At 32.7% G+C, this 16,258-nt stretch overlaps 2 protein-coding genes across 2 annotated transcripts; both read right to left on the bottom strand.

The window, feature by feature from the left end:
- Window positions 1–1,273: 1,273 nt before the first annotated feature.
- Window positions 1,274–4,197, bottom strand: LOC124942244 (polyol transporter 5-like). Its single transcript, XM_047482705.1, has 3 exons — window positions 4,045–4,197; window positions 3,601–3,963; window positions 1,274–2,396 (listed from the first exon to the last, which is right to left on the bottom strand). Exons 1-3 carry the CDS (start codon window positions 4,163–4,165, stop codon window positions 1,330–1,332), a joined length of 1,551 nt encoding a protein of 516 aa, XP_047338661.1. The 5' UTR covers window positions 4,166–4,197; the 3' UTR covers window positions 1,274–1,329.
- Window positions 4,198–14,899: 10,702 nt separating this feature from the next.
- On the bottom strand, window positions 14,900–16,024 carry LOC124943784 (NAC domain-containing protein 78-like). Its single transcript, XM_047484256.1, has 3 exons — window positions 15,883–16,024; window positions 15,491–15,792; window positions 14,900–15,391 (listed from the first exon to the last, which is right to left on the bottom strand). The coding sequence occupies exons 1-3, from the start codon at window positions 16,022–16,024 to the stop codon at window positions 14,900–14,902; spliced, it is 936 nt and encodes a 311-aa protein (XP_047340212.1).
- Window positions 16,025–16,258: the final 234 nt, after the last annotated feature.

Genomic DNA, 16,258 nt, shown 5'->3' with positions numbered 1-16,258 from the left:
TTATAAACCAAGTTATATATATATATATATATATATATATATATATATATATATATATATATATATATATATATATATATATATATATATATATATTAATGATGTTACCCTGAAAAATCAATATAGCTATAAAGAACTCAATTGAGATTTGACATACTCAACAATCAACAACACTTTACATAATTAATTATGAAAAAATAATCAACAAATGAGAAATTAATTCCCTTATAAAAAGATAATATCTACCTAAAGAAGAAATAACGAGAAAATTAGTTGTTATTAGATATAAATAAATAAAATTTCAATAGCAATTCTAGTTGGACAGTCGCTAATCCTTGTGATAAACAATATTTAAAATACGACCTCCCACTAATTTAATGCACTTTGAAATAAATCTTAATATTAGATTAAATAAAACTTTAGCCAAATTTTATGTTGTTAAGCCAAATAATATTATTATCTTTATATTAATGAAATAATATTTAGTCGTATAAAAATATTTGGTTGTTGTGTTATGCATTCGGTATTCTGAAGTCTTGGAGTTCAAAGGTACTTAACTGGGTTAATCTATAGATTATTTGAAATATAACACGATTCACATTTTCGTTGATTTTCAATAATTTTGAGAAACATCTTTCTTTAATATCCTCACATCCACTTGATGTTGATTTTTTACACTTTTCTATTTGAAAAGTAATGGACCCGAAACCTATCTAGTTGATTTTTCTTCTTTTGGTTTATGGGTTATCTTTTTTTTTTTTGGCAGTTGCATGATTTTTCAATTAATATTGTTGTTAGCACATCTACAAAGTTAACATTTTTTAAAAAATCAATCTTAATATTAGATTAAAGAAAACTTAAGCCAAATTCTAAGTTCTTAAGCCAAATAATATTATTGTGTTTACATTAATGAAATAATCTAAGTATAAGGTTTATTGGCAATAATGTATTTTTAAACCTTGAGTTTCAAAAATGCTTAATTGGGTTAATCCATAGATTATTTGAAATATAACACCATTCAATTTTTTTTAAAGTAATAGAGATCATAAAAGATTTTGATGAACATCTTTCATTCATATCCTCATATCTACTGATTTTGATTTTTCAAATCTTTTTTCTAAGTTGTGTCATTTTCTAATTAATATAGCTTTTAGCATCTACAAAATTGACATTTTAAAAGAAAAAAAAATCCTTCAAGCTTACAAATTTGCCAAAATATATGAAATTTGAAGCAATCATTTTGTGGGTTTTTTTTAGGATTTATCTAAATGTATGCATTACAAAAGTGTTATTAATTATACAATAATATTTCCAAATTAAACTAGAACATTATTTAACTTCATGATGAGATTTCTCAAGTTCAATCAACCTATCTTTCTCCAATTCCTTAGACCTTAATCTCCATCTCCAAAATGTTCCAAACAAATCTTGCATTTCCTCCAAAGTTCTTCCCCGCGTTTCCGGCAACATCGTGTAAAAAAACACCCACGCCACAACCGATATTCCCGTATACATAAAGAAAACACCACCAATCGATATCGCGTTAGTTAAGGACAAAAACGTCATTGTCACAACCCCGCTAATCGACCGGTTCATAGCAACCCCCATACTTGTTCCTTGAGCCCGAAGTCGTAAGGGAAAAATCTCCGAACTATATACCCACGCTATTGGGCCAAGCCCAATAGAAAACCAGCCCACAAACGATAAAGTCGAAAGAATCGATAAAGTAATAGCCCATGTTAGTTTCTCATCCGGATTATGATCGATGATTGTAAGCCATATCGATAAACTCGCGACCGAGACAATCATTCCTCCGACACTACTCAAAAGTAAGACCCTACGCCCGACCTTGTCGAGTAAAAACATTGCCACCAAGATGAAAATTGTCTTTGAGAATCCAACGGCTATCGTCGCGAGTAGCTTATGACCGTCGCTTTTAACCCCGGCTTTTTCGAATATTCTTGGACTGTACATAACCGCGGCATCTATTCCTGACGCTTGTTGGAAGAAATGTATTCCGACGCCCGCAAGCAAAATGTGACGGACTGCGGGCGTTGGGTAGAGAATAAGTTCTCTCCATACATTTTTCCCGTGATTGTTATTTTCGGGGACTTGAACTATATCGTCATCAAATTCGATTGGAATTCCTGCCGCCATTTTGATATCGGCGAGGCGTTCAGAGGCTTCCTCCGGGGAATCGGAGGTACGTCGAAGGATTCTTTTGGCCTCGCCGAGTCGACCTTGCATGACAAGCCAACGAGGCGACTCTGGCATGGCGAGGACACCTATGGCCATGAAAATTGGGGGTATTGTTCCTACTAATAGCATGACCCGCCACCCGAGCTTAAGAGGTAGTTTTGAGAAGGCAAAATTTGATATGTAACCTAGCAATACACCTACAATATTGAAAATGGAATGAATTAATAGCATATTGAAACAATTTTATAAGTGAAGTATGAATTAATAAGTTACAATATTATTATGAACTATAAATTATACTTCTAATATTATGCATGATTTATTTACCATGTTAAGAATGTTATTTATTACCAGATTAATTTACTTTTATCTTATGAATTAACTAGAATATAAATGATTATGGACAAACTCTATTAATATTAATATAGTAAATAATATATAAACCCTAAAATATTTGTCAATTTATATAAGATTTACCCTGTGTTATAATATTAGCCATTACAATATGAAACTTTCCACCCTCATCATTTAACTTATTTTTTTATAATGAAAATGGTAAACAATATTCATAATAAATTTATAATGAATTTTTAAAGTTCATTAACTAAATAAAATGGAGAATTCTTCAAATTAATCAAAACTAAATAACTAAAATTAAATTGATCCATTAAACAAAAAATTATAATGGAAAATAATTTGACTTAATTTGTAAAGTTCAACAAGCAAATTACAAAAGCCAAATGATTTTTTTTAATACAAATTTTAGAACAGACAATGCATTCTTTCTATATAAATCACTTTGCTTTTCTCAATTTAAATAAAAAAATCACTTTGCTTCTTTTATTAACATCTAAAAATAAATCAAAATATTCTTAGTTGTCATTTTTTTAATTCTATTCTTGCATTATTACAATTCTTTTTAATTATTTAAGTCATTTGATACAAATTTATTTAGTTTACTATTATTATTATTTAATATAAAAAATAATATAATTCTACAATCCTAAGTAACAAAACTTAAAACGTGTAGTGAAAATTGAAATAACCCTTCCTTATCTAATTTAACTAACCCTCTTTATCTAATTTCAACTTAAAACGTTTTTAAGAGAATCAAACCAACTCTTTTTTGTCTAACTAAGTTTAGTTTTTAAAATTGGGCTATTTTTTTTCTAAATTTATTCGGACTTATGTGTAATAACATTATAATTTATTTAAATCCTTAAGCTATAAGTATTTAAAGTATTGAACTAACTCTTTTGGGCTTGAACACAAATACCACATCTCCGTCCCTAAGAAAAACCGACAAAACAGGGCATTCGGGTTGAAACTCGAAAAAACCGCACTGGTGGATAATTCCAAACAGAACCTAGAAACCAAGACCGAACAGAGTTGGATTCATACCTGAGTTAATGAAAACCTCAGGAAAGGAGGTAAGAAAACCACGAAAGGACGCCGGCGATAACTCCGCCGTATAAACAGGAGCAATCGTGAGTGAAAACCCAACTCCGACGCCGGCGACGAACCGACCCACCATTATAAACGGATAATTAGTAGCAATACCCATAATTAACGCACCGAAGAAGAAAATCACAGCCGAGATTACGACGGTGTATCTTCTTCCAATCCAATCTGAAATCCGACCCGCTACGGCGGATCCGAATAGAGAGTAAAGGTTTATAATTCCCATTAGAACTTCTAATTGAACATCGGTAATCTTTAAATCTTGTTTTATGTATATTCCGGCGCCGCTCATCACTGCTGTATCTGAATTATTATAAGATGAAATTTAGAAAAAGATGTTGAAAATTGAAATTAAGAGAGATGGATTGATAGATAGATGGATACCATAACCGAGAAGAATTGAAGTCATGGAAGCTAAGATGGCGCAGGAGAGAGCATATTTGTTCCATTTTTTAGGTTTGATTTCTGGGTCGCCATTTTTATCAAGCTTTTTACTGTCACTCATCTCTGTGTGTTTCTTTGTGTGTGTGTGAGAATGGTTCATATAAATATATGAATGGTCATGTAACGACCTTGACTCTTACTTTACTTAGACCGTGTGCTGGATTTTTAAAAACATATATATTTATGTGTAAAACAGAAACATTTGCGGAAGAGTTATATAAGTATGATTGTTATTAAAAAACCAGACCCTTTAAAAACAACAAGGCCCTTTTCCTTAGAAATAATTACAACCTGGTTCCTTAATACAAAACATTGGGTCATTAAGGGCCAGACCTTAAAGCACTTGAAGTACATCTGTCCCTCCTCCCACACACACGCCTCCCCTGCACCCTACGCACCCTCCAAGCCTCCCTTCATGGATCAACAGATTGATTTGGTTGTGTACCTACACCACACAAGTATAGTGAGTCTAAAGACCCAGCAAGCATATTTTGAATAGTATATAAAAAGCCAAGTAAAAGCTGACTGATATTGATGTGTTGCCTTTGTAAAACTGTTTATAAAATGGTTAGAACAGAAACATCCTTGAGCACATACTGGCCCTTTACGTTTCAGATTTGATCCTGAAAGTTAGGAATCCCTTTGAGCACATAGTTGGAAGGGCACTCTTCGGAGTCCATCCCTAAAGTCCACAACCTGAATAGACACTTGTCTGTGTGGGTAGGATCTTCTAGAGCTCGTCCCAGAAGTCCAGTCCCAATAGAACCCTCAGCACATATTTTGGCTTCAGACTACCAGAGCTCAACCTGGCTAGCCTTCTGCCCAGATCCATCCAGTTCATAACTCATGGTCCACAAAAACATATTATACTTTTGGAAAAACAGAACTTACCTTTGAAACCGATCATGCCTTTGAAAACAGAATATACTTTGTAAATACAGATTTATATAAACAAGTGTGGGTTTCTAAAGATGAGTTGAGAAAAGAACTTGCCTTATAAGATGACCTTGCTGCTATGTTATGATCCTGCTCAAGGTGCTATGGTCTTGCTTCTAAAGTGTGCCTTTGGTTTTCTTAGTAGAGAGATGGTGGATAAGAATATAATGAAGGAAGGGGTGTCCTATATATAGTACTAAAAGAAAACTGGTCACTTGCTTGTCACCTGTTGGGTTTACTAATATAATAATAACAAGGGCTGGTCACTTGCTGGTTTTAGTCATGGGCTAACAAAAGATGACTGGTCACCTGCTTCTCTTAGGCATGGGCTAATAAAAATGGCTGGTCATCTACTTGTCATGGGCATGGGCTAATAAAATGGCTTGTCATTACTTAAGTATACTAATATAATAATACAAAGGGCTTGTCACCATCTTGTCTTAAGCATGGGCTAAAAGAAATGGCTTGTCATTACTTAAGTATACTAATATAATAATACCAAGGGCTTGTCACCATCTTGTCTTAAGCATGGGCTAATAAGAAATGGCTTGTCATTACTTAAGTATACTAATATAATAATACAAAGGGCTTGTCACTATCTTGTCTTAAGCATGGGCTAATAGAAATGGCTTGTCAACACTTAAGTATACTAATATAATAATACAAAGGGCTTGTCACTATCTTGTCTTAAGCATGGGCTAATAGAAATGACTTGTCAACACTTAAGTATACTAATATAATAATACAAAGGGCTTGTCACTATCTTGTCTTAAGCATGGGCTAATAGAAATGACTTGTCAACACTTAAGTATACTAATATAATAATGAGAAATGATATTCTCAACGACAAGATAGCGAAATCAAGGCCACGAATCCTACGTGGCCTTGCCAGCTAGGAGAGAGAAAAAAAATTGAAAAAAATTAAAATTTTCTATTTCCCCCCAAAACCAAAAATCCTATTATTTCTATATTTCTATTTCCCCCCAAAACCAAAATCTTATTCTTTCTCTCTCTTTTGTTTCATTCTCTCTCTTTCTCTTTTGTTTCATTTTTCCTAAACCCACCGGCGATTCTCTTCTTTCATTTTCACCGACTTCTCTTCCGATCGATCGAAATGGTAAGACTTCTTCTGTTAATGAAACGTTTTATTTTTTCCCAAAACCAAAACCCCCACGACAATTTCTCTCTTTATTTTTCGTTTCCATTTCCCAAAACCCAACCCACTGTCGATCTTACTGAAACGTTTCATCGACTTCTTATCTTCCGATCGATTGAAATATAAAGTCTTTTTTCTTTCTTTCGTTTATCTTCCGTTCGAAATGATTGTCATATCAATATTTATGTTTAACGTTTATGGTTTAGCTGCTGAATCGATTTAGATTAGAGTTCTAAAAGATCTGGATCTTCATACATTACAATAAGATTATTGACAAGAAAAGCTGGTTTCGGGACCAGAAAAGCTAGTTTCGGGACCAGAAAAGCTGGTTTCGGGACCCGAAATGAGTAGTTTCGGGACCCGAAACGGCCAAAAAAAAAAAAAAAAAAAAATTTTTTTTTTTTTTTTTGGAAATGAGTGGTTTCGGGACCCGAAATGAGTGGTTTCGGGACCAGAAATGAGTGATTTCGGGACACTTTTTTTTTATTTTTTTTAATCTGAAACATTATAATGAATCTTAGAAAATCAAAAATAATTGAAGATAATGTTATTATACTAGAAATTTACATAATCAAACATTTATTTACAATATTACAATCTGTCATTTATATCACATTTAAAATACAACCTACAATTTGAGAGATCTCAAATAATCTCATTTTTCATTAACTTGATCAATAAGAAGATTTGGATCTTCATACATGAACTACAAATCAAATTAACATTACAATAAGATTATTGGTTTATACAAAAATAAAATAGCCATAAAAGATCGTATAGAAACCATTTCGGAGTTTGAAATCACCCTAAAATGGTGATTTCGGGACAAAAAATGCTAGTTTCGGGACCAGAAAAGCTGGTTTCGGGACCAGAAAAGCTGGTTTCGGGACCAGAAAAGCTGGTTTCGGGACCCGAAATGAGTAGTTTCGGGACCCGAAACGGAAAAAAAAAAAAAAAAAAATTTTTTTTTTTTTTTTTTTTTTTTTTTTTGAAATGAGTGGTTTCGGGACCCGAAATGAGTGGTTTCGGGACCAGAAATGAGTGATTTTGGGACACTTTTTTTTTAATTTTTTTTAATCTGAAACATTATAATGAATCTTAGAAAATCAAAAATAATTGAAGATAATGTTATTATACTAGAAATTTACATAATTAAACATTTATTTACAATGTTACAATCTGTCATTTATATCACATTTAAAATACAACCTACAATTTGAGAGATCTCAAATAATCTCATTTCTTCATTAACTTGATCAATAAGAAGATTTGAATCTTCATACATGACCTACAAATCAAATTAACATTACAATAAGATTATTGGTTTATACAAAAATAAAATAGCCATAAAAGATCGTATAGAAACCATTTCGGAGTTTGAAATCACCCTAAAATGGTGATTTCGGGACAAAAAATGCTAGTTTCGGGACCAGAAAAGCTGGTTTCGGGACCAGAAAAGCTGGTTTCGGGACCCGAAATGAGTAGTTTCGGGACCCGAAACGGCAAAAAAAAAAAAAAAAAAAAAAATTTTTTTTTTTTTTTTTTTTTTTTTTTGAAATGAGTGGTTTCGGGACCCGAAATGAGTGGTTTCGGGACCCGAAATGAGTGGTTTCGGGAACAGAAATGAGTGATTTTGGGACACTTTTTTTTTAATTTTTTTTAATCTGAAACATTATAATGAATCTTAGAAAATCAAAAATAATTGAAGATAATGTTATTATACTAGAAATTTACATAATTAAACATTTATTTACAATGTTACAATCTGTCATTTATATCACATTTAAAATACAACCTACAATTTGAGAGATCTCAAATAATCTCATTTCTTCATTAACTTGATCAATAAGAAGATTTGGATCTTCATACATGACCTACAAATCAAATTAACATTACAATAAGATTATTGGTTTATACAAAAATAAAATAGCCATAAAAGATCGTATAGAAACCATTTCGGAGTTTGAAATCACCCTAAAATGGTGATTTCGGGACAAAAAATGCTAGTTTCGGGACCAGAAAAGCTGGTTTCGGGACCAGAAAAGCTGATTTCGGGACCAGAAAAGCTGGTTTCGGGACCCGAAATGAGTAGTTTCGGGACCCGAAACGGCAAAAAAAAAAAAAATTTTTTTTTTTTTTTTTTTTTTTTTTTGAAATGAGTGGTTTCGGGACCCGAAATGAGTGGTTTCGGGACCAGAAATGAGTGATTTCGGGACCAGAAATGGTTTTTGGGACCAGAAATTGAAATTAGTTCTGCAACTAAACCCATAACAACAACCAAACATTATATAATCATACTTTCGGGTCCCGAAATCACATTTTTGGGACCCATAACAGCCAAACATTATACAATCATACTTTCGGGTCTCTAAACCATCCATTTCCGGACTCATAATGCAGCAAATACACAATAATCATAGTTTTCTATCGTTAAAATCATTAAAATCATTAAAATCCCTAACCCTAACCGCAAAAAGCTAAACGATCTTCAAATCTTTAAAATGATCTACGATTCTAAAAAAGAAAATGTTATTTACCTTGTCTTTTGAGATCTGGGAGATTTTGAAGTCTTGTATGGAGATGTACCTGGACCACCAGCCTGAAAAGATAGTATGAAGTGAACACGAAGGCAGACAATGAAGTGAACATACACGAAAGAGTTCTCTTACCATTTTCGGTCGAAAGAAGATGAAGAAAGTAGAAGAAGTCGGGGATGCCGGAGAGAAAAATCGCCAGAGAAGAAATCGGGGTTCGCCGAAAGTGATAAATGAAAATAAGAAAGAGAGGAAAGAAGAAAGAGAGGGAAGAAGAAAGAGGGGGAAACTGAAATATTTATTTTTTTTATTTTGTTTTGCTTTTTCTCTCTCCTAGCTGGCAAGGCCACGTGGGATTCGTGGCCTTGCTTTCGCTAACCCTTCGTTGGGTTTATCAATACTCTATAATAATACAAAGGCTGGTCACATGCTTGTCATCACTTGGGTTAAATAATATAATAATAAAAGGCCTTGTCACTTACTTGTCACCTGCTTGCCATAAACAAAAAGGGCTGGAAAATATAAACAGTCGGACTCCCCGGTCGGACCCCCTCGGTCGCGACATAGATCTTCCTTCGGTCGGACCTCCTCGGTCGAGACATAGATATAACCTCGGCCCCGGCCCCGATTTTGACCTGGGCCCTTGGTTTCTGCCTAGACCGAAGTTTACTCGGTCTAAAATGAAATTTTGGGTGTGACAGGTCAAATATGAATTGATTGATTATTTGTAAATAATTTTGTTTAATGTATTTTTTCGAATAAAAATATGTTTTTTTTATCATCTCGAGTTTAGCATAGACCGACCAGACACTCTAGTTTGTAGTTTATACATTAAAAAAAATAGATAAATATATTATTTTATATGAAACTAAATATTAAAAATAGTGTTCGTATTATTGTTTAAGATTTCTTAAATAAAGTGAAAATTATAAGATCGTGACACGGTTGAGTTTTGTCATTCTTTCTAGTTGGAGGGATCCAATTTATTGTGAGCTTTATTTATATCGATTTTACAGAACAATAAGAGAGAATGAAGCAAAAATATATTCAGGGGATTGAGGTTGTAGCGGAAGAAGATTTTCGTTTATAAGAGTTTGCACCGTTTGATCGATTTCAAACATTGACAATTTGTTGATTATTTCCGGGGTTACGTTCTGAACGGTAAAGATCTGTTTTCTCATACTTCTAAGTTAAAGAAGAGAAACCAGAATTGTAAAATTGATAAAGTTGATTGATTTTGCTCTTTCTGTTATCTATTGTTATTTGTCAAGATTGTTGTGTAATCTTGATGCAAAATTTCTAGTTTTGTTATATTTAGAGTGAACTCTTACTTGTAACATTGTTGATGATAGTGGATAGTTAAGTGACATGTTCATGTGTCCCGTTATTTTTTACTCTCAATTTTGAAGAGAGGTTTTCATGCTAAAACTTGTCTTGCATCGTTATTTCAACTAGGAAGATCCCCGTGCGATGCACACGGATAAAAATATATTGTTAGAACGTTCCGCGTTCATCAAATTTGGTGTTGAATTTAAAATATAAAATGTTATTAGCCTAGTTGGTTAAAGAGTTGTATTTGTTTTGTTAGGTTGCGAGTTCGAACCATACCTATAGCATTTTTAATTTTATTTTTAACCGTTTTAAGTTTATGGGCGGGTGAACCCACAATCCGACCCAAGTATCCATTTACTCTCACATATATATCCAAATTAACCACAACTCTTGACTCGGCAATCCGGACACTTTCAAAATTAAGCATCATTATATATATATATATAGATTAGTAGTTAAAAAGTTGAACTTATATTGTTACAACGTTCCGCGTTCATCAAATTTGGTGTTGAATTTAGAATATAAAATGTTATTAGCCTAGTTGATTAAAGAGTTATACTTGTTTTGTTAGGTTGCGAGTTCGAACCATACCTATAGCATTTTTAATTTTATTTTTAACCGTTTTAAGTTTATGGGCGGGTGAACCCACAATCCGACCCAAGTATCCATTTACTCTCACATATATATCCAAATTAACCACAGCTCTCGACCCGGCAATCCGGACACTTTCAAAATTAAGCATCATTATATATATATATATATATATATTAGTTAGTTAAAAAGTTGAACTTATATTGTTACAACGTTCCGCGTTCATCAAATTTGGTGTTAAATTAAAATATAAAATGTTATTAGCCTAGTTGGTTAAAGAGTTGTACTTGTTTTGTTAGGATGCGAGTTTGAACCATACCTATAACATTTTTAATTTTATTTTTAACCGTTTTAAGTTTATGGGCGGGTGAACCCACAATCCGACCCAAGTATCCATTTACTCTCACATATATATCAAAATTAACCACAACTCTCGACCCGGCAATCCGGACACTTTCAAAATTAAGCATCATTATATATATATAGATTTCATTTTATTTTGCTCCTCTCTTATACTCAATTAGTTATGAGAGTATTCTGTTTTAAAAAATATATTTTTTCCATAAGTGACCATGTGAATATATATATATATATATATATATATATATATATAAATGATAGATAATTGCACAATATTTGGACTATTATGAATATAAATTTTTATATAATAATTGTTTTTATTACCTATTATAAAGCCCGAGAAAGAGCGTTTACCTTGATAATGCATGCAAGGATATTCTCTCTATTCTAGAACTATCTAAGAACTTTTGCGAGGAATATGTTCAACAACAACAAACACCATGAAAATCGATGCCTAATCATTCTCCGTGTTAGTTTTATGGTTTCAAAGACGAAACTATGGACGGACGGCCTACAGGTTTGGGATGTCATAAGCCGGAAAAATTATAATAGTTTTTTTTAAGAAAACGACATAATGTCATTAAATAATAAACACCCAAAAAGGATATAAGATTACAAGATTTCAGGTAGAACAAGCCTTTTCCAAAAATGAATGAACCAACAAGATGAAAACAGAAAAAACAACTACAATAAAAACAAAAGTGAATGACACAAACAACTAAGCTTAGAGCGCTTTGAAAGTAGATGTAAGAGTGACTTTCTCATATGCAATACTCCATCTTTGATAAATCAACCAATTTTTTCACAAGTGGGAATTTGCTTTCACGTTCGAATGAGTGAGTATCCATCAACGATAATTTCATTCCAAATGAACTCCACATAATTTCGAACCCTTAAATTTTTTTTTGCGCTCCTCTCCATCCAAATATGATAAACAATGTTTGTAAAGAAGCACTTGAAGACATTTGAAGTGCATTCTTTTGGGAAGTTAAGGAGACTCATTAATGTGGAGAACTTACTCTAAGAAAGAAAGCAAATGAGTAGTCCCCAAAAAGATTGCCAATGGTCTCCTCATTTTCCAAAGTAATGAGAAGCAAATGTTTTTGTATTATTATCAATAAAAACAAATAATATAGTTTGTTATATATTAAGTTAATACATGTTGCCCAAAGTTCAAACATTTTTAGTGCATTTTCTTTTGTGCCCTTGAGAGAGGTGGTCCTAGGACACATAGTTGAAGGTCGGTCATGGGTGGACATTAGGGGTGAACCTATCTTAGGTTGACCTAAACCCCAACCCTAACCCAAACTCTTTGGTAAGTTAATTTGGGTTAGGGTTACACAAATTACCTAAATTAAATAAATTTAATTTAATTCTATCTTATCAATCCAATATAAACTAACCATCTTCCAACTCTAATACACTATCTCGATTTTTACTACGTTGATCTCCATTACAGTCAAATGAAAAATAATTGAAAATTTTAAAACTCATTAATAATATATTTGGACATTATAGTTTAACCATACAGAACTAACAAATTAAAACACTATTATTCTAAAACTCTTTAATAAATTAATTTATTTATGAAAATTAACGGAGTTTACCATATTCAAAACTGTGTTTATTATGAATTATTTAAATAATCCATATTAATCTCACCTATTATTTCTTCAACAATTTAGTAATTAAAATATCAAAATAATTTTAAGATAATCAAAATTATGTTAAATGGATCAAAAATCGTATAATAATGTCAAAGTCGTATTAGATGGAGCAAAAAACAAATTAAACGAACCAATAATATTTAATTTGTCACAAGTGTGTTAAACATGCCAAAATGTGTTAAACATGTCGAAAATATGTTAAACGTGTTAAACATACCAAAAAGCCTGCTAAATGTGCCAAAATGTGACAAATGTACCAAAACGTGTTAAACGTATCAAAAACGTGTTAAATGTGCTAAAAATATGTTAACCGTGCCAAAAACATGTTAAACTTGTCAAATCGTGTTAAACGTGCCAAATCGTGTTAAACGTGCCAAATCGTGTTAAATGTGCCAAAAACGTGTTTAAATGTTCCAAACGTGTTAAACGTGCTAGATTTATCAAAAACGTGCCAAAAATGTGTTTAAATGTTCTAAACGTGTTAAACGTGCTAAACTTATCAAAAACGTACCAAATGTGTTAAACGTGTTAAATGTGCCAAAAATGTTTTTTTTTTGGAAAGTGCTAAACATGTTACGCATGTCATAAACGTGTTAAACGTGCCGAATAATGTTAAACGTGCCAAAAACGTGTTAAACTTATCAAAAACGTGTTTAAACGAGCCAAAAATGTGTTAAACTTATCAAAAAAACGTATTTAAATGATCCAAACGTGTTAAACGTGCTAAAAATGTGTTAAACTTATAAAAAAACGTACTAAACGTGTTAAACGTGTCAAAACGTGTTGATTGTGCCATAAACGTAATTTTTTTTTGGGGGGGGGAAGTGCTAGAAACGTATTAAACGTGTGAAAACGTGTTAAACATGTTACATATGTCAAAAACGTGTTAAACGTGTCAAAACGTGTTAAACATGAAATTTTTTGTTAAACGTGCCAAAAATGTGTTAACCGTTCCAAAAATGTGTTTAATTTGTCCAATCATGTTAAACGTGTTGAATCTTGTCAAACGTGTCGAATCGTGTTAAACGTGTCGAATCGTGTTAAACGTGCCGAATCTTGTCAAACGTGCCGAATCGTATTAGACGTGCCGAATCGTGTTAAACGTGCCGAATCGTGTTAAACGTGCCGAATCGTGTTAAACGTGCCGAATCGTGTTAAACGTGCCGAATCGTGTTAAACGTGCCGAATCGTGTTAAACGTGCCAAATCGTGTTAAACGTACCAAAACGTGTTAAACTTGTCAAAAACGTGTTTAAACGTGTCAAAAATGTTTTTTTGGGGAAGAAGTGTCATAAACGTATTAAACGTGTGAAAACGTGCAAAACATGTTATACATGTCAAAAACGTGTTAAACGTGCCAAAAACGTGTTAAATATGTCAAAAATGTGTTAAACGTGCCAAAACGTGAGAAGCGTGCAAAAACGTGTTAAACGTGTCAAGACCGTGTGAAATGTATTAAAATGAGTTACATATTTATTAAAACTAAAAACGTAATAAGTGAGTCAAAACAGGTGAAACGAATCAAATATTAGTTAAACGAGCTAAAAATGTATTAAATAAGTCTAAAAGATATTAAATTAGGTAAAACAAATCAAATAATTGTTAAACAGATAAAAAACATGTTAAATATTAAACGAGTAAAAAACGTAATAAATGTGTTACAAACTAAGATTTAGTTTGGATTACCCGATCTATATTATTCATTAATATGAGTTGGATAATAAGTAATTTAGGTTAAATATGAGTTGGTTTACCATTTTCACCTCCCCTACTACTAATTATATTAAAAACACAATATAGTAAAAACATTATCCTATCCTACTTAATTCATATTTGTGTTAGCTATATTTTTTAATATTAAAGTTTATATTCATAAATCTTCACAAGTGTTTTTTTTAAGTATCTTCAATTTATTAAAAATGCAATTAAAGTAGGGTCACCTTAAAGTAAAATCATAATTGATATTCTTATAAACATTTTTTGTCCTTTTCATTTCAATGAACTATTTGAACATTAAGAAACATTAATTACAGTTAATGATATGCTCTTAAGTGCACAAACAAAAAACAAACTTAATCAGTAGATTATATAATGAAAGATGAATAATTTTCCATTGAATATTATCAATTACAATTGAAAAAATGGAACACAAAATTTGACTCTCTAGAGTTAAAATATATAATATAGAGATTAATCCTATCCTAAGTCCTAACCCCAGCTTCAAATGAGTGAAAAATTAAGCAAATCAGAGAAACCTCCACCGTTGAAATGACCATTCCACTCATCCAAGAATTCTAATCCAGCAAATATATCACTTTCATCATCCCCTCCTCCTCCTCCATGACCATGACCATGACCATGACCATGACCATGACCATGACCATGACCATGACCATGACCATGAGCATCAACAAATATGTCATGATTTATAGCATTCCCAACTCCTCCTTCTCCTATACCAGCAGCAGCAGGTACATGATCAACAACTTCATTGCAAAGAAGATTTTCAGGCTTAACAGGGGGGGAGGAGGAGTCTTGAATATCATCTTCAACACAAGAATGAAGTTCCGACGACGAGGAGGATTGATTCAAGAAGACTTCTGCAATGTTGTCATCGTCCCATTCTTCCTCGTTGATTGGTGCTCCATGTTGTTCACCGTTTTTAGGGCCTAAACCACTCTTCTTGAACAATTTGCATACAACATACAAATCCTATATGCAAGTACGAAGAAAAGACAGGGAATTTAGAAAACACGAATCAACAGAATTGTAAATGTACATGAATACATACATACATAAAAACATACATACCAGATCAACAACCCCTGCAGCAGTCAATGATGGATCTTGATGAGTTCTATATTCATGAATGATCCAATCCGTTCTTTCCCCTTTGGGAGCATGGCCAAGGTGAAAAACCAGAGTTTTGATCATCCCAACAACAGTTTCCCCCCTGCTCCCCCCATTCTTCTGCCGAACAATCCTATCCTTTCCGGTAGATTTCCAATATCCCTTTTCGGTAGAACGTTTTGCCCTTACTCCGCTCGAATACCTTTTCACCTTAGGACAAAAGAAATACCATTCTAGATCGCTACTCTTCCAGCAAGCTTTATCTGAAGAAGATAATTAGATATTAATTAGTAATTAATCAAGACACCGGCCGGAAGAAGAAGATCAAATTACGTACTCGTGTACGTACGTACCTGGAAGATCCCATGGAAGGAAATCGTAAATGTTAACTTCAGAAATAACACCCGGAAGTCGTTTCTTCAACATTTTCCTTCTGAGATAATACTTGATCAGTTCGACGTCAGTTGGATGGAATCTCATTCCAGGAATACCCATTATTGATATCGCAAGTTAGTTGTCCGAACTAGATAGAGTCTGAAGATTGATTGATTGATCGATCGAAGATTCAATTCCAAAATCACCAAACAACGAATTCTTCAGAAGGAGAACCAAACAAAGACAAATAGACCGAAAGATCAAGCGACCAAGCGACCAAGCGACGGAGGGAGAAGGAAAATATATACGCGTCAATATTAACGGTCTTAAGTTTTTCCTTTTTTTTTTCAAATA

Source organism: Impatiens glandulifera, chromosome 6 (genome assembly GCF_907164915.1).
Source record: "Impatiens glandulifera chromosome 6, dImpGla2.1, whole genome shotgun sequence".
Lineage (NCBI taxonomy): Eukaryota > Viridiplantae > Streptophyta > Magnoliopsida > Ericales > Balsaminaceae > Impatiens > Impatiens glandulifera.
The sequence above is the reverse complement of the archived record's forward strand: the minus strand, read 5'-3'. Positions and strand labels throughout refer to the sequence as shown.